General features: G+C 42.7%; 1 protein-coding gene across 2 annotated transcripts; it reads left to right on the plus strand.

Annotated features, from left to right (window-relative positions):
• Positions 1-257: 257 nt before the first annotated feature.
• fmnl1a (formin-like 1a) lies at positions 258-18,057 on the plus strand. Of its 2 annotated transcripts, none has more exons than XM_054740194.2 (25): positions 258-634; positions 7,048-7,131; positions 7,443-7,529; positions 7,607-7,680; positions 8,577-8,660; positions 8,732-8,875; positions 9,222-9,330; positions 9,438-9,514; positions 9,616-9,709; positions 10,143-10,217; positions 10,292-10,402; positions 11,534-11,683; positions 11,800-11,901; positions 12,963-13,581; positions 13,675-13,799; positions 13,918-14,120; positions 14,197-14,431; positions 14,517-14,585; positions 14,657-14,737; positions 16,160-16,289; positions 16,369-16,536; positions 16,622-16,719; positions 16,785-16,883; positions 17,511-17,616; positions 17,709-18,057. In XM_054740194.2, exons 1-25 carry the CDS (start codon positions 449-451, stop codon positions 17,771-17,773), a joined length of 3,375 nt encoding a protein of 1,124 aa, XP_054596169.2. In that variant the 5' UTR covers positions 258-448; the 3' UTR covers positions 17,774-18,057. The 2 variants fall into 2 exon arrangements, with proteins under 2 accessions (XP_054596169.2, XP_070407475.1); XM_070551374.1 differs by having other exon boundaries at positions 16,369-16,532; positions 16,618-16,719.
• The last annotated feature ends 8,414 nt before the right edge of the window (positions 18,058-26,471 follow it).

Raw genomic sequence — 26,471 nt, forward strand, 5'->3', positions numbered from 1 at the left:
AGGAAGTTACTCTTCTGCTTTTGTGCTTCTGTGGTTTCTGTCTGTGTGACAGAGTGTGTCACATTCTCCTTCCTCTCACATACTGGCCTCTTCAGCAAGCAGAGGAGTTCTCAGTCAGCCAGTGTGGTGCGACGTAGGTGCATTGAGTATTTCTCGTAGCAGACCCTAACAAAGAGTTTGACTTTGACAGAAACCTGTAGACAAGAGATGTTAATGAGGAGACAAACATGAATGCATACCTTGTTTTTTCACCATCCACCCTTTCCTCAGGACAAAGGAGGATTCCTTGAATTAGAGTTTGGAGTTCCTCACCTTGACGGTTTCAGACTTGCTTCTTGTCATTTGGAGTGGTCAGCTTTGGTCACTCTGCTTTGGAGTACATTGGTTCTGTTTTAGGTGAAGGGGTTTGTGTACAGCTTTCCTCCTGGATTACATTTGGAGATTAGTGATGGGGAATGTGGCTGTAGGGGGCTCGGAGCATGAGCCGACTGAGGGCAGAGAGGCCAGGAACTCCGTCGGGGCAGCTTCAACAATGAGTGACCCCACGCTAACTCCGCAGAAGAAGCAGCCGGCTCCCCCAAAACTTCCCATGCCCCCAGAGGAGGAGCTGGAGGAGCGCTTCAAGGCAGTGCTGGTGAGTTTCACTCTTTTGCTGCACATGAAATCCATTAGATGTTATAGTAGGAACTCCAGGAATCACACAGGTAATGATGACGTAGAGGCAAAGAAAAAAATGTAAATAAATAAAAGAAAAAGCAACAATTGTTGCGACTGCCTAATCTCCATTTTTACTATTCAGCTGCCAAAATCAGCTTTAACCAAGTAAATCCCAGACATGATGTGGCTGTTTTTTAACAGGTGTTTAAAAGTTTTATTTGGTAGCAATTGTGTTTTTTTTTTAAACTAATATTTCAAAAGGCAAGGTAAGGAGAAGGGAGATTAGTGCATGCATGTGTAGCTGGGCTCAAGGGGAAGTTGAGCAACATATTTATAAGAAAGAGCGAAAGACCGGAAAGCAAGTGTTTCACCATCCTCCCAGCAGTCTACAAAAGCAGAACTCCTGCAGCTTTTCTTTGTCAGGAAACAAAAATGTTCTTTTATTTAGATTTACTTCAATATTTATCTTTGTTTATTCTAGTAACAAACAAAAGCTGAATGTTTGAAACAAAAGATCACCCTTTAATTTCATTATTTATTTATTTGTCAGTTTCATCAAAACCAAAACAAACTCACAGTTTGTCCTGAAACGCCCCAGAAGGGCTAGATGTGGGAAACAACATGAATAAAGATAACAACATCATTCTCTTTAAAGGGTCATGCAGAGAAAGTCTAGGTCCAAGTTCTGATTTGGCTCATTTGCATGAGATCAACAAGATGATGCAAACATAAAGAGGATGTCTGTTTTTTTGCAGAGCTGCTCATTTTTAGGACTTAATTTTTTTTTTGAGATATAAGATCAGATGCTCGACTGTCCTGCAGTCACACACTGTTGCCCAAATCAAATATCACACAAGATCACATTACTGATCTCCAGCTTCTTTTGCATTTTGGATCTGTTTTTAATGACGCAGCATTTCCGCTGGTTAGAAGGGGTTGGGGTGTAGTCACACATGACATCATAGCAGCATGATAAAGAGCTCAAAACAACAGTCAATCACTAAACATATGAGACAAATGTCATCATTATGCAATTCACTTCTATGGTCATCACACTGTAACCTAAACAAAACATCCTGCAGATCAATAATAACAACCCAATCAAACTCACATGTGTATATTTTTAAAAGATTTTTCACACGCCTTCCATGTGACCTGGTACAAAACGATCCGTGAACCAGAACCAGCCTTTTTCCCATTAGTGAGGGACGTCTGCACCACAAGATCACACCTACATCTGGTTCTGTCACGCTTTGTAGAGGAAAAACGATGTGATGCCTTAAGTATATTTAATACTTTAAGACCTAATGTGTAATATTTACCTAATGATTAGGTACATTTAACACATTAGGTATATTTTATTTATTTAACCTTTATTTAACCAGATGAGTCGATGGAGAACTCATTGTCATACAATGACTATCGGGCCAAGAGGCAACAGCAATAGACAAATAGTTAGCTTTACGTCAAAGAAAAAAAAGGATAAGATAAAAACATACAAGATAAAAATAAAATAAAACACTTAGACATAAAGACAAAGGACTGTTCTCATATATAATACACAAGCAATAAAAACAGACTTAAAGTGACAATGTGTAGTTTTTACCATTAATCTCTGGAAAAATCAATCGAAATGTTGTTGTAAATGATTTAAAAGATGCCCAGTTGTTCAAAAATATTGGTGTTTCATAACATATAACCATAGAATTCATTCTAAAATACATGGGAGTGGGTCTAAGTCTCTGGGCGATGCCATATTGGATGCCATGTTTCCTTCTACAGAAGCCCGCGAGGACAAAACACATTTACTGATTTGTAACAAATGGTAAGAAAACTTTCACCATACACAAACATTGTTTTACACATTTACCTCTTCACCCATTGCCAGTGATGAAAGACAATTTGATGTTCTTGTTTTGCTGGAGGATGTGCTCTCAGGGATTTTTGATCCAAATGGCCATCCGTTGGTAAGGTCTTACTTGAACACAAAAGTAATGTCTGCTTACATTCATTTAGGTATGTACTGCCCGCTATCGCCAGGAAAAATACACACTGTCGCTTTATAACAGTCTTTAAGAACTCAGAAGCAGGAACATTCATCAGAAACTTTGATTGCAATGACTTGTTGAAGGTAGATAATGAAATGTAGGCAGTGAGCTTCAATGATGTTTGCAGCTCATTCCAGTCGTTGGGAGCAGAAAACTGGAATGAGGAGAGGCTAAAGGAGGTGCAAGCTTTGGGAATAACCATGGAGATTAAGCTACTGGAACGTAAATTACACTGGTTGTTGGATGTGATGAGTAACGACTGATGATATGATGCGGTTCTACCGATGATTGTTTTGTATATAAACTGATACCAATGTAACAACCTGCAGGAATGGAGTGATGTCTAGTTAACGAGAGAGTACAGATAACAATGATGAGTAGTAAAAGAGTCACCAGTGACGAGACGGACTACTAAGTGATAAATGACATCGAGTTTATGAAGACGTTTTTTGGAAGCAGTCCTATAAATGATGTCACCGTAATCTAAGATGGAAAGGATTGTCATTCAGACCAAGGATTGCTCTGCAGAGGGAGTGAAGGATGTTGTGGTATAGAAACCTAATTCTTGACTTGACTTCAGAAAGTAATGAATTCATATAAATGTCAAATGAAAGTGTCTGTCAAGCCAGGTACCCAGATACTTATAAGAACTGACAAGCTGTAGTTCTGTTGTACCATCCAGGGAAACAATAGGGTGGCAAGTTGATTGCAGTAAGTTACAGTTGAAGATCCTGGACTTTGTTTTACTTGTGTTTAAATGGAGATGAAGGTTGGAGAAGGCATGTTGAAGACAATTAAAGTTGTGTTGCAAGGAGGACAGAGCTGCATTCAAGGTAGAACTGCATGCATATAAAATTGTGTCATCTGCATCTAAATGTATATGAGCACTGTCAACAGCATGAACAATGTTATTAATATAGATTTTGAATAAGTTTTGGCCCAGTATCGACCCTTGAGGAACGCCCATATAGAGGTAGAGGAGCAGATTGGTGGATTTGCAGATGATGTGGTCTTGTTGGCTTCATAACGTGATTTCCGGCTTTCACTGGAGCGGTTCACAGCCAAATGTGAAGCAGCTGGGATGAGAATCAGATCCTCTAAATCTGAGACCATGGTCTTGATTCAGAAAAGGGTAGAATGCCTTTTCTGGGTCAGGGATGTGGTCCTGCCCCAAGTGGAGGAGTTTAAGTATTTTAGGCTCTTGTTCACGAGAGAAGGAAAGAGGGAGCACGAGATCAATAGGTGGATTGGTGCTGCGTCTGCAGTGATGCAAGCGTTGTACAGATCTGTCGTGGTGAAGAGAGAGCTGAGCCAGAAGGAAAAGCTCTCGATTTACCGATCAATCTACGTTCCTACCCTCACCTATGGTCACAAGCTTTGGGTAGTGACCGAGAGAACAAGATCGCGGATACAAGCGGCTGAAATTTGAGAGTTTTCTCTGCTGGGTGTCTGAGCTCTCCCTTAAAGATAGAGGGAGAAGCTTGGTCATCTGGGAGGGGATCAGAGTAGATCCGCTGCTCCTCCACATCAAGAGGAGCCAATTGAGGTGGCTCGGGCATCTGGTCAAGATACCTCCCTTGGTGAAGTTTTCTGGGCTGCGCAATGATAGTTCCACTACTCTGTGACAGCGGGTTGTTTTCCTACCGTGCCTCGTCTGTGACTGTGGTGGTGGTGGTGGTGGTGGTGGTGGTGGGGGGGGGGGGGGGGGGGGGAGCTTGGTCTGGGCTTATAAAGCGCTGGGATAAACCCTGCATTAGGTATAATTAACACATTAGGTATATTTAATGCATTAGGTATACTGAACGCATTAGGTATACTTAACACATTAGGTATACTTAACATATTAGGTATATTTAATGCATTAACTATATTTAAGGCACATTAGGTTTATTTAATACATTAGGTATATTAAATACATTAGGATATGTAACGCATTAGGTATACTTAATGTATTAGGTATATTTAATGCATGAACTATATTTAAGGCACATTAGGTTTATTTAATACATTAGGTATATTAAATACATTAGGATATGTAATGCATTAGGTATACTTAACGCATTAGGTATACTTAATGTATTAGGTATATTTAATGCATGAACTATATTTAAGGCACATTAGGTTTATTTAATACATTAGGTATATTAAATACATTAGGAATATTTAACGCATTAGGTATACTTAACGTATTAGGTATGTTTAATGCATTAACTATATTTAAGGCACATTAGGTTTATTTAATACATTAGGTATATTAAACACATTAGGTATACTTAATGCATCAAGGTTATCTGATATGTGCTGATAACTTTAGATTTAAGTAAACTGTTTCTGTATTATTTGGTCTCTTTTCAAATGAAAGATCCTCTAAAAAGATGTTTGTAATGTTTTTGCATGTTGCAGCGTCCACCATGGTGAAACTGACACACAGTTATTATTCATGTAACAACATCTGAGCAACAGCCTGTTAACGGCTTTGTGTTTGCTACACCCTGCTAGGCATCATATGAACCTATGACCTCACTTCCTCTTTCATCAAAATGTCTCCTTTCTCATCTTAAGGCAGCTTTAAAGAGTCTGTGTTAAAACCTTTCTGAACAAATTCAAAAAAGAAAAGGGAAAGTAGATCTTCTCTTTCTATTTTCCACTATTTCATCTAAACTAAAAGTTTGGTGTATTTAAATTGTACGTCCGGCACCACAGAACCCGCAGAAGGACTCCTCCCTTAACCCCACCAGGATGAAGCTCAACACCTCAGACTCGAAGCAACGGGCCATTTCCGTTCTGATTCTGTTTTTTTTTTCCAAGTTCACAACCACACCCAGTGTCGACTAGAATAATTTGTTTTGTGAGTAAAAGTTTGTTCTGACTTATCTGGTTGGGTAAGCAAACAGCACACATTTACAGCAGCCATGGGCTGAATGATTAGAAATAACGGAAACAAATCTAAATTATTTTTCAGCATTGATCCTGAGTGACTGTTTAAACTTATTTAGGTTCATTTTTCTTCGTACCCCTAACCCTGTACAGAGGAGGAACAGTGTTACTTTGACTAACTGGACGTTTTTCTGTAATTCAGACAGAAACTGACCTTTTCTGCACACTAAATGTCAACTTTTCATATGATTGCATCATCCCACACTGAGAAACCATGAAGGTGGGGGACTTTCAATGGATCGGTGTAACATTCACCTCATTTATTACTAATTTATCACAATTTTAAGCAGGATGGAAGATTAAATTATCTGGAAATGCATTCATATATTTAGTTTTATGTCTATCAGAGTTTAAACACCTGTTTATTACGATTAAAACACACTAGTTCACACATTTCAGGGTGACTTTCTGTGGATTGACTATGTGAAAAATGTATAAATTTCCTCTTAAAACATCTTCAGTTTTCAAATTCAGGGATTAGATCGGACCAGACCGATGAGCTAACTGCTAGTCTCAGTGGAGCCATCTCCAAATTGGATTACTGCCATAAAAAACCTCTAATCTCAAAAAGTCATTGAGAGGTACCATGTGCTAAGAACACTTCTAGTAAAATAGAGTTTTAAAATCATTCATGGCAGAAATAAGAAGAAACTTAGTTAGAAATTCATATTTGTGAGAGAATTATTGTGTCATTTGAAACTGATGGAAGTAACAAGGTTTAAAATGCCTCCAAATGAAACTCTGTTATATGTTTGACACTAGAGTTGTTTGAGAGCACATCAAACCACCCTGTTAGAAAATAACTAGCTTTAAAAACAACATCTTTTCATCCTTCCACTTTCAATTATAAAACCAAATCTGGCACATTTAAGGAAAGGTTATGAGGGACAAAAATGCAGTCCTTGCAGATTTCATCCCAGTGGAAAAATGGAAAATCGTGCATTAGGATCCACACTGTACTAAATCATTACACAAACACAAAAGTGAAAAGCGCACGTAAACAACAAAACAGTCCTTCTGTTTTCACTGGAAAGACATTTGCTGCTTCGTCACTGTAAACATTGCTGCATCAGCAGAAAGAATAAATAACTACTAACAAACTTGGATGTTTCCATCTGCCTTTGAGTCACTGCTTCTTATGTAGCACCTTCTGCACTAGCAGACGTAACTCTTTAATAAATGTGTTTGCGTATTTTACACTTTTATTACAAAATCTACTGTTTTCTGCATTTTCTTTCACGTGAAAAGCTAGAACTGCCTCTAATGTGCTGCATAAATGGAGCTACCTTGCTTACTACAGAATAAAATGGAACATTTGTCAAAAATGTTCTCAGAAAATCATATTGAGGTTGAAATCACGATTTTCTTTTTATTTTAAAACATTTCTCTTGTCTGTCTCTTCCAGAACACCATGAACTTGCCTCCAGATAAACTAACGCTGTTGGATCAATATGACAATGACAAGAAATGGGAATTAGTCTGTGACCAGGTGAGAGGCCTTATAATTACAAACTTACGTCATGCATGGGGCTCTTGCTCCGCCTCCTACGCTGGGACGGAGTTGATGTCAAGTGCATAAAAAAAACAGCAGAGAGCAACTGAGTGATGCACACAGCGCACAAACCTTGCAGCACTTCTTTCTTCTGTGGTGGCAACGAACAGATGCGCTGGCATGGAAACAGAGTGGTTTGTGCGTGCGTGCAGGAACAGTTTCAAAAGGAGTGTACACGTATAGTGAAGTCATCTTTTTTTGTGTCTAGTAAAAATAATCCTGTTAATAACAAAAATGCTGTTCGTCAGGAGCGTTTCCAGGTGAAGAGCCCTCCATCCACTTACCTGGCCAAGATTAAGAGTTTCTATCAAGATCAAGGCGGGGTGTCTCGACGGGTCAGTGGAAGGCTAGCTTTGTCGTTAACACTTTAGCTTTCAGATCGTACAACAAACAAACTCTTCTGATTGTTTAGTTAAAGAAAAGAATCCAAGATGCCACCCAGGTCCTTAAAGCCTTGGAGATTTCCCTCCGCACCAACCACATCGGGTGAGTATGCTGATTTAGACGGGATCTTTACGTGAAATTTGGTTTTATGCAGCTTAATCATCTAATTTCTCACAGTCTTAGGTTAGCTTATAGCTCAATTTATGTTTGAATCAACCTGGAAGCATATTTAAACATTTCATTTGAATACAAAATACAATGTTAAACATATCTATATTTACCACAACCAAGTTATTGAGAAGCACTGAAGGAATTTATCTGTATGGCAACCCAAAAGTACCACTAGTAATACAAGTTATTCAAGTTTGAGAGAACCTTAGCCTGGCAAGCCAGACTAAATAAATGCATTCTTTGCAAAGCAAGAATTTGGTCTAGTTCACTAGGCTAAGAGAACCTTTCAGTGCTGCTAAACTACCAACACAAGCCTCCTGCTGGGTTTGTGATCCTAATACCAACTTCACCTGCCGGACCAGAATGTGGGACAAAAGCATTTCTGATGAGCCTCAGTGACAAACAAAACTTCTTTTATCACTTCTACGACATTCGATGCCATAATCTTCTTCAAGTAGCATCATTGTTGGTCCAAAAGCTTATAGGACGAAATGCAAAGATGCACAAAGCAGACGAAGATTGTCATTCATGGTTTAGGATGCATTTACGGATTATTTCAATGCATTTTTTTTGGTGATATTTGTTAAAAAAGGTTTGAATGCCCATAACTAAAATATCTGTAGGCGCTTCCAATACTTATATTTAACCACCTACACACTGGAAGTGTTGACCTCCAAAAAAGGATGTAGCAGAAACCATATGAGTGTGCTGAGGTGAAGCATCAGGTTTGACTTTGACGCTCAGGTTTTCTCTGCAGGAGCAGAAACATGTTTGGTTTGCTGATCTTTTAAAGTCTGATCTGAGTTTATCCTCTGCTACGACTCCAGGTGGGCGCAGGAATTCCTAGATGAGCAGAATAAAGGTCTGGATGTTCTGGTGGAATACTTGTCGCATGCTCAAAGTGACACCTCGTGAGTATTAAAGGGAATCAGGGATCAGCCGACAGGGAAGCGTGAGTCTCACGGAGTGTGAATCTCCACAGATTTGATGTTGAAAGCTTGGAAAATGGCGGCACCCTGTCAGACAGACAGAAACCAGCAGAGAGGTCGATGGAGGACTTGACTAAGAGCCCCAGCAGTGGTCACACCCACGGCATGACCAGAGCAGCTCGAGCCCTGACCGTTCGGTAGGAGGCACCAGTCCGAAACTGGACCTGGCTGCTTATGTCGAGCACCCAAACACACGCTCACAGTAAAAAGGAACTTGCAGAACACGCTGGAACAGATCATTAGATACAAAGTTGTGCAAAAGCAGAAGTCATTTGACACCTTCCATCACTGAAACGTTTAGAACCTTTTTCTTAAAAAAGCTGTGTCCATTTTTATTAATTCTCCAAAATAAATGTGAAAATATCAGCTTCACTTGGCTGGGTTAGGCCTGGGACTTTACAAAAACACGGCTCTGGTGATTCCAGCTGTTGGAAGTCCTTCAGAGTCACATGTGGCCAACATCCTTTTTATTTCCTTTCACAGAATCGGAGCCACGCTTGCACACAGGATGCATAGGAAGTCCCATTTATCCTACCAGAGAGATGATATCCATGTGTGCATCATGTGCCTGAGAGCGATCATGAACTACCAGGTGCAGAGTTATCCATCAGTTGCTTCATCTTCCTATTAGAAAGCGACCCCACTTCCTTCGGATTTTGTTACATTTAGAGCATGAGCTGATGTCTGCCTCTTTTCCAGTCTGGTTTCAACCTGGTGATGAACCACCCTCGCTGTGTGAATGAAATCACCCTCAGCCTGAACAGCAGGAATCCCAGGTGAGTGTGTGTGTGTGTGTGCGTCTGAGGCAGACCATGTGTTACCTGTCTGTCTGTATCCACATCTCACTCCTCCTCCTCCTCCTCCTCCACCCCGACAGGACCAAAGCTCTGGTGCTGGAGCTGCTGGCTGCCGTGTGTCTTGTCAGAGGAGGGCACGACATCATTCTTTCTGCTTTTGACAATTTTAAGGAGGTGAAATTCTGGTATTTTATGGTCATTTTGCCATGTTGCAACAATCACATGTACTTTTTTGTTGCAATTTTCTAAACCAGACTTCCCCTCTTTCATTACTCATCCTGTGAGGGACACAGCCTTTCACATTCTCTGTGGTCACAATTTTAACCCGTGCAACAATCATGCACTGAGGCCACATTGAGGGGCAGCGGTGGCTCAGATGTTAGGAGTCCACACTGTAACTGGTGGGTTGCCGGTTCAAGCCCCAGCTTTGTTCATGTCAGGTGTTATGTCCTTGGGACCGGCACCGCCAGCGTGTGTCCCAGGGCAGCTGTTGCTGCGCTGTAGCTCATCAGCGTGTCAATAACTGACTGTAGTGACCAATACACACGCTTGGCAGAAACACCAAATCGGGTCAACATGTTTATTACAAAATCAGTTTTTTCTTCAGATGAGCAAAGAAAGGAACCGTTTTGAGAAGCTGATGGAGTACTTCATCAATGACGACAACAACATCGACTTCATGGTAGGTCCAGATCAGTTCTACTTTTATTGTACAGTAGAAGAAGACCTGATAAAGACTCAGCCGTTTGCCTCCAGGTGGCCTGCATGCAGTTCATAAATATTGTGGTCCATTCAGTGGAGAACATGAACTTCCGTGTCCACCTACAGTACGAATTCACTCATCTGGGATTAGACAAGTATCTGGAGGTGAGTGTGTTAAACACAGCACCGTAGATGTGCGTATTCATTCTTCTAAGAGCAGAAAACTGAAGCTGTCCACCAGGATGCAGCTAGCTGACGAGCCTCTGCAGACTTATCAGATTATTTAGCAGCTTCTCTAGTTTCAATGGAGCTTCATACTAACATTTTGTTTAGACGTCCATCCTTCTGATGCAATGTTTCATTAGAAATGCACTGAATTTGGTTTGGTGGGCCGACAGCTCTGACTAGCTGATCAGAATCAGAATCAGAATCAGAATAGGTTTATTGCCATCGTCAGTGAACAAACAATTCACAAACTAGGAACTTGCTTCGGTACTAATGTGCTACATATAACATGAATAATACGATTAAAAATAGAATAAAATAGAATAAAATAGAATAAATAAACTAGAATAAAACTTTCAGCTATAAAAAATGGCAGGTAATGGTAACATGGCCGATAACGTGACGTTGTGTCGAGTACAGAAGACGAGCATGGTTGTGTGTTTATAATCTATTCACAAGTCTAACGGCAGATGGAAAGAAGCTGTTCTTATGGCGGGAGGTTCTGGTCCGGATGGACCGTAACCTCCTGCCTGAGGGAAGCGGCTCAAAAAGTCTGAGCGAAGGGTCAGCTGCTATCCGACCTGCACGCCCCCGAGTTCTGGAGACGTACAAGTCATGGAGAGATGGAAGGCTGCAGCCAATCACCTTCTCAGCAGAGCGCACAATGCGCTGCAGTCTATGTTTGTCCCTCACCGTGGCTCCAGCGTACCACACAGCGATGGAGGTGGTGAGGATGGACTCGATGATGGCCGTGTAGAACTGCACCATCATCTGGGCAGGCAGCTTGGCCTTTTTCAACTGCCGCAGGAAGTACATCCTCTGCTGGGCCGTTTTGATCAGGGAGCTGATGGATGGCTCCCACCTACAGTGGTTGATACACCATTGGTTGATTCCCATTTATCTCAAAGGACAACAAGTCACAGAATACATTTTCAAGTTTCTGATTTATTTGAAAACTACGATCTGAAAGTAAAAACTTCCACATGAACGATCTGTTATCACTGCTAATATGAGACATTTACCATCTATTTTTTACAATATCTCAGGTTGTTGTGTGTTTTTGTGCATCAGAGTGTGAAACAAACAGAGAGTGAGAAGCTGCAGGTGCAGATCCAGGCCTACCTGGACAACGTGTTGGATGTTGGAGCTCTGCTGGAGGACGCTGAGAACAGGGGAGGGGTGCTGGAGCATGTGGAAGAACTGCAGAATGTCAATGTGCAGGTAAAACACGGCATTTTAAAGGACTCTTAAGCGAAATCATAAATATCTTTGATTTTGCTTGGATTGTGGGGCATAAAGTGCATTAAAGGAAGTGTTGGTCATGCGTTGTGCTGCAGCTGAGTGCCCAGCTTCAGGAGATCGAGCAGCACACCGCAGAGAGGACCGCTGAACTTGAAACTCAGCTCATGCAGGCCACCAAGGAGACTGAACTGCTCAAGGTAGGAGATGTTTCCTCATGTGTGCAACCTTCAAAGGGAAGAACAAAAACATATCTTATGAAGAAAATCAACAAAGTCGGAGGTTTGTAATGAAATTTGACTCGTGCCCAAATGAGGATAAATCAGAACTTGTCCTTCTTTACCTTTTCATATGACACCACCTCAAAGGTTGGTTTTCTGATCTCTGATCAGATTTTCAGTCAATTATTTCCTATCACCATTAGCCACACGTAGCCTAGTAAGCTAATCAACAAAGTCCCATGCTAAACAGTTCAAATGGTCCTGATTTACATGTAAATATTCATGAGTGGATAGCCCCTAAGTGTAGACTAACAAAACTGAAACGATTTTAGATTTACTCACGATTACAGCCTTAAAAAGATCAAAAGCTTTTATTCATGCTGATACTTGCCTCTCATTTAACACGTGGTCAGTTCTGCACAGAACCATCTAAATTCCCGAGAGGTTCTGACTCATTTCATGATGCAGCTTATTGGCATGCGCTTTGATGAATGAATGAAATGAGAAACTAAAAAGGCACGAACAGCTTGATGATTCAGATGTTGACATAACAGAACCACAGTGAGCAGACATGGCAGCTTGAGCCAGCCCCAGAGGTCAGTGAAAAGCAGCGAAGCGCATCCTGAGGTTGGCTTAAACACCATGGCTCTGCTCCGGTTAGCTTCACGCTTCATCAGCTGCATGACTAAACTAATAAGTTGTTTGTTGTCCAGGGCCACCCAGAGGTGCGTTCCTGCCATTGCTGAATGTTCGCACACATGACCTTCCTCTTTCGTGGAAAAACATGTAAACTGGAATTGTGTCAGTAATGTAATTCCCATCCCATAGTGTGGTGGAGGCAGGTTAGTGTTATCTGTTGGCTGACTGATGTGTGAGGTGGGCCAGATGACCAGAATTACACCTGAAGACATTTTAGGGCCATCTTCAGTTTGATGATTTTAAAAATCTGTCGGTTGTTAACTTTTGTGTGTGCTGAAAACAAATAAACAAATGTCACAGAGCAGAGAAGTGATGCTAGCACATTTGTGTCCATCTTGCAGGAGAGCCTGCGTGAGTCATGCGCCCAGGTGAGCGTTTTGCAGCAGAGAGAACGAGAGCGGGAGCTGGATCGGGAGCGAGAGAAGGACAGGGAGTTTCGGCGCACCTCCATCAGCCAGTCCCCCTCCGAGCTGGATCAGAAGATCCAGGAGCTGCAGGACAAGGGTCTGATCCGAGTGGGATGTAACGCCTCCGGAGCTCTGGATATCCAGGTTGTGCCTGTAAAGGTCATAGAGTACATCCAAAGTCCAACTCCAACTACCCAATCAGACACGGACACCCCATCATCCACCCTCCACTCGTCACCTCCTCCTGCCTCTGCTCCTGGTGGTCCTCCTCCACCTCCTCCTCCATTAGGAGAAGGCACTATTGCTCCCCCTCCTCCTCCACCTCCTCCACCCCCTGGTGCTGGTCCACCACCTCCACCTCCTCCACCCCCTGGTGCTGGCCAACCACCTCCTCCTCCTCCACCCCCTGGTGCTGGCCCACCACCTCCTCCTCCTCCACCCCCTGGTGCTGGACCTCCACCACCAGCTCCCCCTCCACCTCCTGGTGTCGGACCTCCACCCCCACCTGGAGGTGGACCTCCACCGCCCCCTGGAGCACCAAACACTCACTCTGGTGAGGACGTTATGATAAAACCTGTTCAGTAAGAAGTGAAACGGAAAATCTGACGTTTGATCCGATTTAACGTGTTTATTTTTTCTCCTTCAGGGTTTAAGAGTAAGAAACCCATACAGACCAAGTACAGGATGCCTTTGCTGAACTGGCAGGCTTTAAAACCAAACCAAGTTTCAGGAACAGTCTTCAATGAACTCGATGACGAGCAGGTCTTAGGGGTGAGATCACACACCTGTTTCCATGCGCACCCAGAACTGTTTGTTTTTGATGTGACCCTTGAATTAAAATACTTCCTTCTCTCGTCTTTATCTCTGCCTTTTGTTCTGTTTTCATCAGGAGTTGAACATGGAGATGTTTGAGGAACACTTCAAGACCAGAGCCCAGGGAAACTCAGCCGATCTGTGCAAGGTCAAGAAGAAGATGTCTCAAAAGGCTCCGACCAAAACGTCTCTGATTGATGCAAACAAAGCCAAGAATCTAGCTATTACTCTACGCAAGGGCGGGATGAGCCCATCTGCCATCTGCACTGCTATAGAGAAGTGTGTGCTGCTGATGATGATCATCCTCTCATCTTGTGTTCCACACTCACAAAGTCACTGATTCTTGTTTGTCCAGGTACGACCAGAAGTCTTTGTCCATAGACTTCCTGGAATTGCTTGAACATTTCATACCGTCGGACTTTGAGATGAAGCTTCTGGTTAACTACGAGAAAGATGGCCGTCCACTGGAGGAGCTGACGGACGAAGACAGATTTATCTTAAGCTTCGGAAAGATTTCTCGTCTGAGACAGCGAATAAACACTCTGACTTTCATGGGCAACTTCCCCGAAAGCGTCAGACGCCTGCAGCCGGTCGGTTTGTGAGGTATTCTGTAGGTCTGTCTGGGGTAGATGTCAACCAGAATGTGCTGAGATTGCTTTTTACTTTAATCCTCAGCAACTGAACTCCGTCATCGCTGCATCCATGTCCATCAAGTCTTCCACTAAACTGAAAAAGATCTTAGAAGTGAGTAAAGATCTAGTAAACTCTGATGTAGCTTTTACACTTTCATACTAACCTTACACGCTTCCCCACAGATTGTTCTTGCCTTTGGTAACTACATGAACAGCAGTAAGAGAGGAGCAGCTTATGGCTTCAGGCTGCAGAGTTTGGACCTTGTAAGTACCCGTGGTCTGTAAACTGATTCTTACATTTTCTCAATGCAAAAAGGGTGGAATATCCCCACAAGGCTGGGAATGAGTTTTTCACACAAGAAAAGTGTCATTCGTGTCTTGTTCATGAAGGTTACACCAATGGATTGGATGAGGGACCTGTTCTGGTCTGTTGCAGCAAAGAAAAACTCTTTGATCATGACTGAGATCCCAGATACAGGCAGCTGAAATAAGCTTCTGCCACATGGTAACCAGGCTAGGCCTCACAAAGGAAGAGTAGAGCCCTTCTCCGTGTCAACAGAAGTGTGTTGAGGTGGTTTGAGTATCTGATGAGGATGATCCCTGGTTGCATCCCTATGTCCTGGGAACATCTTGGGATCTTTTCAGAGGTGCTGTGTACCAACAGGCAGGGCAGGTAAACATTTAGAGCCCCAGGAGGGCCGACTAACTTTGAACAAAGTTAGAACCGTAACATTAGTGAGATGGTGAAAAGCACTGTTGGCTGTCTCACATTCCCTGACGGCGCTATCCCACTCCCACATAATCACTTCCTTGTCTAAACCCCCCGACCGGCACAGTCGGGTAAATGGCGGCACACGTTCGAGTTGGACAGCAGGTGCTTTTACTTGGCCTCGTGACAACCTTGCAGGGCCACTGGATCTCTTTAGGGACATTGAAGAGCAGGTTCACTGAGAAACAGTTTTTAGTAGGTATTTTAAAAATTTATTCAGTCACTCTGAGTTTCACATGCAGGCTGAATAGTCTTCTACTCCTGTTTCCTGCATTAGTCATCGATAGAAAATAGACAGCAAAAATCTTAGGTCAGAAATGTCTGACAGATCTTTGTCACACTGTAAATTTGCAATGATGGGCTCACCCATCACAGCACGCTCCGGGGAAGGCTGTTATTGGATTAGCATCTAGGGGAGAACCGAGCACATCTCGCTAACCGTTAGCATTAGCAGCTCTACAACATGGCAGAACTCCTTCACGCTTGTGTTATTTGTGAAGATAAGACGTCAACAATACAAAGCTAACAGAGTTAGTGGAAGAGCCACGTTGCTTTTAGCCAATCAGAAGGAAGATATCCAAATTTCAGGAAATATAATAAGACTCCAAATCTTGACATTGTTTTGGTCCCCACTCCTCCAACTAACTTCCACTTCCTGAAACGGGAGCGCCAGAGCTTTTTTCCTCACTGGGATTGATTCGTAGGGCATTTATTCATACTGGAGATGACAGCAAATGTAATGAAAAAAACAAGTGAACTTGGTCTTTAAGAGAGTCTTGCCAGGGAAAAGGATGTCTGGGTCACTCTCCTGGACCTGACACCTCCATGACCCAAACATGAATTGGAAGAAAAATGGATGTACTCGCAACAAAATCTGAATAGTTTTGCGACTGTATTAATTTTGCATTTTATTTTAGCTACTGGAGACGAAATCCACAGACCGCTCCCAAACGCTACTTCACTTCATGACCAGCATCATCCTGGAAAAGTACCCTGAGCTGGCCAACTTCCACACAGACCTTCACTTTGTAGACAAGGCAGCTCTTGGTACATGTGCACATGTCAGTTCTCCACTCATGACTTCTTGATGAAAATGTGTTTAAATTCCTTCTTGTTTCTTTGCTAGTTTCCCTGGATGGCATTCTGCAAGATATCCGCTCATTAGAGCGCGGAATGGAGATGACCAAGAAGGAGTTCCTGGTACAGGACGACAGTCCTGTGTTAAAGGAATTCATCAAAACCAACAGCGAGCAGCTGGACTCACTGATCAAAGACAGCAAGACAGCACAGGCTGGTTTTCCCATTCTTTTCAAAACACTCGCAAAACTCTAAAATATCTCGATCGGACGCTTACACATTCCTGTTCTCCCTCTAGGAAGCTTACGTCTCTGTTGTGGAGTATTTTGGGGAGAACCCAAAAACCACTCAGCCCTCTATGTTCTTCCCTATGTTTGGGCGCTTTGTGAAGGCATACAAGGTAAGAGTGTTTTTCATTTTTAAGACGATGCATTATAGGCACTGACGCACCGCTACTGTCTGCAGATGGCACTGCAAGAGATTGAACAGAAAAAGAAAATGGAGGAAATTCAGAGTTGTGAGGTGAAGGAAACACCATCTCCAAACAAAGCTGGAGCACAAAAGGTACGTTTGTAGTAGTACAAAACATCTCACAGAAGAAATAAAGTATAAATTTACCTTTAAATGCCAGAGAAACCATTTGATATATGATCGATGACTGAGTTTAACATGCTGGCTGAACATGAAAATAGTCTTCTACTCCTATTTCCTGCATTAGCTTCAGAAAATAGGCGGGGAAATGCTCAGGTAAGAAAAGCCAGTAAACTGCACGTCACGCTGTAAAATTTACAGTCATGGACTCATCCATCTGGGCTCGTGACGAGGAAGGCTGCTGTTGTTTTAGCCATAGACATGAATATGTAGACGCCCCGCTGGGCGCTCTAGAGTGTAACAGCATTGCCACCATATTGGATGGGTGTCCTCACTCTCCAAACTCAATGCAAAGAGGGGGCACCTATACCTGTTTTTGTACAGCCTACGGTTGCAACAACGGGCATACTGTTGAAAACAGATCAAGTGGGATTACTTTTGTTTTTTCTACCTGCCTGAGGGGATTTTATATTTTAATTTATTTTGTTTAACTCTGTTTTTATTTTGACTATCATGCTGTACCACATGTCTGATTTTCTGAACAAGCTTGACAAAATGTGTTTTTTAGTTGGGTAAGCATTTGATAAATTATATTTTAAGGGCCCCATGATGCCTAAGATGGATTTGATAGCGGAGCTAAAGAAGAGGCAGGTGAAACCTCCGGTTCGCGAAGGGAAAGACGGGGCTTTGGAGGACATCATCACAGGTACAGTAATGTGATGTGATGTTCTAGAATTTTCTGAAGGAGGGTAAAATTCAGTTGTTCGAGTTGGAATTTGTGGTCGTTTTCCCCCTCAGATCTGAGGAACACACCTTACAGACGGACGGACGGACGACGGCCAGCTCAGCGCCAGGATTCCTGAGTCCGTTTTGGCAGATTTTCTTAATTAAAACGAAAAAAAAAAAAAAATTAAGGTATGATGTATATAAATAATGTAACAAACCTGTAGTAAGCCACGTGGTGATGTGTATTAGCAACATTTTAGTAAGATTTTACTCTGTATATAAAAACTGGAAGTATTTTTAAACAGTTCAGTAACTTTGATTTGAACATTATCATAACTGTGTAACATCAGTGATTATGTATGATCTAAACTTGTGACTGTTTGGCCTAAAACTAATGAAATATATGACTTTTTCTAACAAAGTAAGCTTATTTTTAAAGCGACAGTGTGTATTTTCCCTGGCGATAGGGGGCAGTACGTACCTAAATAATTGCAGGCAAGCGGTATTTATGTGTTTGAGTAAGAGCTTACCAATGGATGGCCATTAGGGTCAAAAATCCCTGGGAGCACAACCTCCAGCAAAATGACAAGAACATCAGACTCCCTTTCATCTCTGGCAACAAGCGAAGAGGTAAATGTGTAAAACAACAACATTTTTAAATGGTGAAAGTTTTTTTGCTGCCTGTTACAAATCAGTAAATGGGTTTTGTCCTCACAGGCTCCTGTAGATGGAAACATGGTTTCTAATATAGCATTGTCCAGAGAGTTAGACAGGGTATGACTTACACAGAAGCTTTCGGAGGAGCCAATGAGACCGGGGGGTGGAGGGGTGGGGTGGGGGGGGTGGGGGGGGGTATCTTGCCTTTGCCCCCAAAATGCCCGTAGTGCAGTTTTGAAGGTGATCTGAATTGTATCAAATATTACATGCTTATCTGTGTCATCTCTTCTCCATCCTACAGAAAAGGCTTCCTGCATTTTCACCCTATATTTTTTAAGGCATGTTTAAAAAGATACAGACTGCATAAATAGTGAAGTGCGCACTGAGCAGCCGCGCCAGTGAGGTGAAATCACCAGAGCATGGGTGATGTGCTCTACTCACTCCGCTGCATCAGGGATAAATAAAAGGCAGAAAGCCTTCGTCTTCGTCTTCCTCCGCTTATCCGGGTCCGGGTCGCGGGGGCAGCATCCCAATTAGGGAGCTCCAGGCCGTCCTCTCCCCGGCCTTGTCCACCAGCTCCTCCGGCCGGACCCCAAGGCGTTCCCGGACCAGATTGGAGATGTAACCTCTCCAACGTGTCCTGGGTCGACCCGGGGGCCTTCTGCTGGCAGGACATGCCCGAAACACCCCCCCTGGGAGGCATCCAGGAGGCATCCTGACCAGATGCCCAAACCACCTCAACTGGCTCCTTTCGATCCGGAGGAGCAGCGGTTCTACTCCGAGTCCCTCCCGAATGTCCGAGCTCCTCACCCTATCTCTAAGGCTGAGCCCGGCCACCCTACGGAGGAAACTCATTTCGGCCGCTTGTATCCGCAATCTCGTTCTTTCGGTCATTACCCAAAGCTCATGACCATAGGTGAGGATTGGGACATAGATCGACCGGTAAATCGAGAGCCTGGCTTTCTGGCTCAGCTCCCTCTTCCCCACGACAGATCGGCTCAGCGTCCGCATGACTGCAGACGCCGAACCAATCCGCCTGTCGATCTCCCGATCCCTCCTACCCTCACTCGTGAACAAGACCCCGAGATACTTAAACTCCTCCACTTGAGGTAGGACCTCTCCCCCGACCCGGAGGTGGCAAGCCACCCTTTTCCGGTCGAGAACCATGGTCTCAGATTTGGAGGTGCTGATCCTCATCCCAGCCGCTTCACATTCGGCCGCGAACCTACCCAGCAAGAGCTGAAGGTCAGAGCTGGATGAAGCTAGGAGGACCACATCATCCGCAAAAAGCAGAGACGAGATTCTCCTGCCACCAAACTCGACACACTCCACACCACGGCTGTGTCTAGAAATTCTGTCCATAAAAGTGATGAACAGAACCGGTGACAAAGGGCAGCCCTGGCGGAGTCCAACCCTCACTGGGAACAGGTCCGACTTACTACCGGCTATGCGGACCAAACTCACGCTCCTCTGGTAAAGGGACTGAATGGCCCTTAACAGAAAGCCACCCACCCCATACTCCTGGAGCGTCCCCCACAGGGTGCCCCTGGGGACACGGTCATAAGCCTTCTCCAAATCCACAAAGCACATGTGGATTGGTTGGGCAAACTCCCATGCCCCCTCCATCACCCTTGCAAGGGTATAGAGCTGGTCCACAGTTCCACGGCCAGGACGAAAACCACATTGCTCCTCCTCTATCTGAGATTCAACTATCGATCGGACCCTCCTCTCCAGTACCTTGGCGTAGACCTTTCCAGGGAGGCTGAGGAGTGTGATCCCCCTATAGTTGGAACACACCCTCAGGTCACCCTTCTTAAAGATGGGGACCACCACCCCGGTCTGCCACTCCCTAGGAACTGCCCCCGATGACCACGCAATGTTGTAGAGACGTGTCAACCATGACAGCCCTACAACATCCATAGCCTTGAGATACCCAGGACGAACCTCATCCGCCCCCGGGGCTCCGCCGCTGTGTAGTTGTTTGACTACCTCAGCAACTTCTGCCCCCGAGATCGGACAGTCCATCCCCAGGCCTCCCAGCTCTGGTTCCTCCTCGGAATGCGCATTGGTGGGATTGAGGAGCTCCTCAAAGTATTCCTTCCACCGTCCAACTATAGCCTCAGTTGACGTCAGCAGCTCCCCATCCCCACTGTAAACAGTGTGAGCGAGTTGCTGCCTTCCTCTCCTGAGGCGCCGGACAGTTTGCCAGAACCTCTTTGGAGCCGATCGATAGTCTTTCTCCATGGCCTCACCAAACTCCTCCCACGCCCGAGATTTTGCCTCGGCAACTGCCACTGCTGCACCCCGCTTGGCTATCCGGTACCTGTCTGCTGCCTCCGGAGACCCACAGACCAGCCACGCCCTGTAGGCCTCCTTCTTCAGCCTGACGGCTCCCCGAACCTCTGGTGTCCACCAGCGGGTACGGGGGTTGCCACCACGACTGGCACCGGCCACCTTACGACCACAGCTAGCAACAGCCGCCTCGACAATCGCAGAAAGCGCCAGAGGATATGGAGCAGACATGAACGATCGCATGTTAATTATATATATTTTTGGTGGCACCACTTTGAGAATGTTAAGCCCTTCTTACAAGACACACTGTGCCAGTAAATCAGCGTGATATTACCGCAACGGTTTGTCTTATAAATGTGCCATGCTGGTATGGCGATGCACAAATTTTACGGCATTTGTTCCATCTCGCTTGGTAGTAATATTGCGGTAATTGTCTCATAAACGGGGATTACGCCTTGGCGCAACAGAGGGAGGTGTCATGATCACGTGCGGAGTTAATGCCTCCAACTTTTGAAAATGAAAGTAAACACGAGCCATGTGTGTTGCTTGTTAAGCAACATCAGCTCAGACGGCAAACTGGAGCACTGCAGCACAGGGTCCGCCCCCATATCCCCTTTATGCCGCCATCTTTTTGTAAAAAGGACACGATTGCACCACATTACTGCCACGGTCTGACCATTTATAAACAACCCAAGGCTGATGCCGCAACGGCCGGCGTTGCAGCAAATTGACAGCATTGTTTTGTGAAAGTGCTCTACACCCTCTCCGCTTAAAATAATCTAATCCACATAAATAATGTAATGTAATGTAGATAGAACCAGGATCTTTTTTCGGGCTCCCTGATTTGAGGGGCTTCCAGGGGAGCCTTTTGGATGGGCCGGGCTCCCCTTAGCTTCGCCGTAATTCGAACCCTGGACTCATGGGCCATTCCCATCTGTACCGGGTCGGCCCGGGCCGGGTAGCGTAGATTGTTTACATATCTGGGTGGCCTGGTATTTTTCCAGGCCAACCAAGGCTCATTCTCAGCCCTCTTCTCGAGGGGGTCTGCTTCAGGCAGACCAGGGCCAACACACCCACTGCTGACAGCAAATTCACACCTTCCATTAGAGCAAGCCTCTGATTGGTGGGTAGAATCAGCCCACAAGGATGTGTGTAATCAATCGGGCCAGGCTGGGACCGACTGGGGCTACCCGGCCCGGTACAGATGGGAATGGCCCATTAAACCTGCTCCCACGTATTTTAGACCCAATTTTTTAAAGTTGTTGCAAGGCCGTCAACATTTTTCAACAACTGGGCATCATTTGATTCATTTTCAGCAACATTTTGATGTATATTTATTAACAGTAAAATCTTCATTTTGTCTCTTTGAGCATCTACTTTGCATTTGTGTGGCCCATTTGAGTGGTACACATACGTACAAAATGAGAGAAGATAAAACCAGATCAGACTATACAAGAGAGCTGCACTTTATTGGACACACAATCACAGCAAGTTATGTACAAAAGAAGGCAGGTCCAAGTACCTGCTGTCTTCTCAAAGAAAAAAACAAAACAAAACACACGTCTCACAGAATACCATGGCATCCACACTGATAAATTTGTATCTCCAGAATCATTAGGCTTTTAAACTGATATATTTAATATAAGTGATCTATTTTATTTATTATTTCTGTTCTTATATCACACTACTCTACATATGGGAGAAGCACTCTGGGTGAGAGTACACCTTCACTGCTGACCTCTGTGGTGGGGATGCGTTCAACACTATCAGCCACTATCATCGTCATCATCACACCACTTCACAGTAAGACTGAACATGCCCGTGTCACAGAGAAAATAAAGCATCCGTCCTGTTTGTAAACACTTCTGCACCTCTATTTCTGTCTCACATCTGAAAAACATGTAGGTAACATTTTATCTAAACTGCACCGTGCGTTTGCTCGAGACTATACATGCAATGTTTTGTATATACCTTGGTACCCATTGTCATATTTAATAATAAAACATCTTTTAGATAGAACAATTTGTTGAACTTGGTAGGAATGAGTCGTCCTATTTACAATTTCATTTTTCTGTTTTTAGATGCCAAGTTTCTTTTTTGAACATCCACACACTCATGTAAAAATCTCATTTACATACTACAGAATGTAGGTCGACTTAAAGACAAATGTGGCAAACGTGACAATGAAATTGTAACTTCATCCCTTAATTATCCATCTTGGCGGCATTGAAGACTTTTAAAGCAACAAAATGTACATCCACCTGTTGTCTCGGGAAACCTCAGACATTCCCGCCATCTTTGTTCACATGCAAACCCGACACCGTGGAAAATTAAAGCCAGGTGAGTCAAAGCAGCAAATGGGCTCATTTCACATGATCTGTGTTTCTGATCAGCTCCAGCCACCAATACCACCCAACTCACAAATACACGATGGCGAAATAGAGTGAAGATAATTCAAAAATCAACACAGAAAATAAAATGACTACAGCAAAATAAGCATCTACAAACAGGCACAAGTCCAGGGTCATCACCAGACGAGCGTTTTCAGGGCCAAACCTTTCAGTCGTCATAAATACATCAACTCAAACTCCGTGTTTGTAAAGAAAAACCTCTAGAATTTAAAAATTAACTCCAAAGTATATTACAGAGCCTATCTATACAGATATTTTAAAGAATACAAAAATGTTCTGCATATGAATAAATTATCTCCGTGTGAAATGTAATATCTCTCAATGAGTTAAAAAAGAAAAACAAATCTGTACAAAATGATCACTAATATATAAATCAGAAGAGATGATGAGATTTTTACAGTTTACAATTTGTTCTAGGTCTAGATATTTATATGTCACCTTTTTCACAATTATACGCAAACATCTCACTTAGATATATTTATATATGTATATTTCTCTAGTGTTTAGGTTCAAGTTTTTTTCTGATTGCCAGAGACGTCTGCTGAGTGTGTCCAGCAAGCCTGAAGCCGACGGCCATGATGAAATCACAGCCCACTAAAATCCGTCTTAAAAATATGAAAACAAAGGATTAAAAATACAAATCAGAAGAAAAACAGTTGTTTATGTGGGAGGTTCACCTGCAAACCTCCTCCTGTGGGTGGTCCGGATGCAAAGGCAGCTAATTTCATTGTGAGATCATTGAATCAATAAGAAACCCAGAGGAAGCTTCATTCCCTGGTCCAAGTCCAGGTCTGTTTGGACACACGCTGCATTTTAAGGGCTGTTTACACACTTTCTCAGGCTTTTCTTTGGGTCAGATATTATTATTCTGTCAGTGCTGCTGATAAAACACCATTCTGGGATCTGAGTCCTACAGGCACTGGAAAGAAAACAGGCATATGGAGAAAGACAAAAGGCAGAGGGCACTACATTAGATGAGGAGAGAAGAATAATTACATATTGCACGTGTTGTTCAGATGTGAAGCTCATCCAAACTGCCCTACAATAACCTCAAACGAGTGACTGATTCAACAGGAAATGAAAGGAACAGACGACCGGGTGGTGCGTCCTTCTCACCTCTTCCTCACATCACAAGCACCCTCGATGGAGACCCCTTCAACTCCAGTCCTCTAACTAATCCCCTCACTCTCGTTCACGTTTGAACTTTTATGCCAAAAATGAAAAACTTTTAAAATCATTTTGAGAAACAGCAACAAAAAAATAAGGAATCACTTTGTGCCACAAAGAGGCAGCTTTAAGGGTAACATGCAGCATCAGACAAATTCATCATGAAGAATTTAAACAAGATTTAACCCAGATAGAATTCAGATTATAATGATAATTCAATAAGATGTGGTTTTACATCAAAATACAAGTGATAAAATGGACGATGCATGTCACTTCTAGACATTTGTTGTTTTGTGCTCATTACAGTTAACCAGACACAGTGAAGAGTTAAGCGTTGGTCCCGAAACGTTGGTGCTGTAATTTAATCATTTAACCCTTGGAGACATCAACAAACACTTTTAAACAATAGAGCTTATTTGAGTTTGATGCCAGATTTGCTTTTAAACCAGGGAGAGTTCTGGCTCTGTGTTCTATCCCAAAAGTGTGTGTGTGTGTGTGTGTGTGTGTGTGTGTGTGTGTGTGTGTGAAGGGAGAAGATCAATAGTATAATTATCTCTGATATTTTCATCATAATCTTGCTGGCATCATCATAGAAAATAACATAGATACATTTCAGCTACAAATTTAAATAAAATAGATTTCTGTTGGAAAAATGTCACCATAGATTAGCAGACACATGGACGTCTTTGTTCATGTTCCCGCTCTCTATAAAATTCTGCTTGTCTTTTTGCAAAGTATTATATATTTTTTAGTTTTTATTTCAGTAAATTCCATCATATCTTTGAATAATTTCTTGCTTGTATGTTTTGTTGGTTGTTTACTCTTCTTTGCTCCTGTTGTGAACGTAACTACTACCGTGACATCAACATTTCCACACTGAGGGACAATAAAGAGATTTTCTATTCCATTTATTCTATTCTATTATTGATAGAAAAATATAAATATTAAAATTAAATTATTAGATATTTCATTCTGCATAAATAACGAGATCATAAATCATTTATTGCTTATTTTGTTAATCATGTATTGATATCAAGCATGCTAACTTTTGTATCAGACTCATATTTCTTTTGCACAAAGATCTCACTGAAATCTGACTATTTCATTGGTGGCTAAAAATAACTGAATTAATCCTAAAATCAGACGTTTCATTCATCTTTATCCATCAGAGACTCTGGGAGATTTCTCTGTTTCCAAAAATGATGGCATCAAAATCAAAATAAGCTCCATTTTTAAATATGTCTTTTTATTTTCTGCATTTTCTTTTTTCTCGTTAATATTTTCACAGCAACAACAAATAACAGAAAAATAATGAGCTGGTTACTGTTAAAGGAGGATTCTGTGTGTGAGGAAGAAATGTGCTATTTAAAAATATATATTTCTATATTCTCTTCTGAGTTTCTACTGATAAATAGCTGGCATCTAAATATGTGCTATCGATACATCATTTTAAAACGCTAGTTGAGATGTGCACGCTAAGAACTCTGGAAGCTTCACAGCTGGTTAACGTTAAATTTAAAGCTGCAAACAACAGAAATGTAGCCTGCAGATTCTTTAGAGGTGAAAGAATCTGATCATAATGGCAAATTTCACCCAAATGCTCTTCATCAGGTGCAACTGAGCATACATCTTCTTTGCTAATAGATTAACAAAATAAAATAAATGTCCTGATGTGCTGTACAACTTGGCTTAAGAAGTGCATGTGTGAAAAAATGTGTGTGTGTGTATCTTTGGGATGAGTTTAGATGTCAGGTGCGAAGATGTCAGAGCAACCTGTGAAATGCTACTGCGGAAACATCCTGATTGTCATAATTAACTCATTAATTCACACAAACACAAAATCACCATTTGTATACAGAACATCATTTGTCCCCTTCTGCTTGTTTAGCCCCCCCCCCCCATTCTGCTGTAAACACAGGTGCGTCTTACTATATTGTGCTCTTAGCAATTTTATTTTTCTTGTCCAATTAAATTAAAACCTATAAATATTCCCTATTAGTAAATGCAGGGATTTAATTACCCACAAAATCATAGGGCAGTGTGAAACGATGAAGCAGACTGTAGGACAAATGATGCACACGTAAACTCTCAAGTTGGTACAAACAGGTGAGAAAAGATAGCACCAGTTTAACTTTTCAAACTCAGCTGATGCAAGAAAAACGACAAACATCCCTTTTTTAACATAAAACCACAATCATCACCTTGGTCTTTTTTAGTTGTTTCCTATGCAGATGGGTTTTGCCAGGAAAAGAAGAGCAATATTCTCCTTAACAAGTAACTATTGGACCTACTCAGTGGTTATTGCAAC

This window comes from Nothobranchius furzeri, chromosome 5 (assembly GCF_043380555.1).
Source record: "Nothobranchius furzeri strain GRZ-AD chromosome 5, NfurGRZ-RIMD1, whole genome shotgun sequence".
NCBI lineage: Eukaryota > Metazoa > Chordata > Actinopteri > Cyprinodontiformes > Nothobranchiidae > Nothobranchius > Nothobranchius furzeri.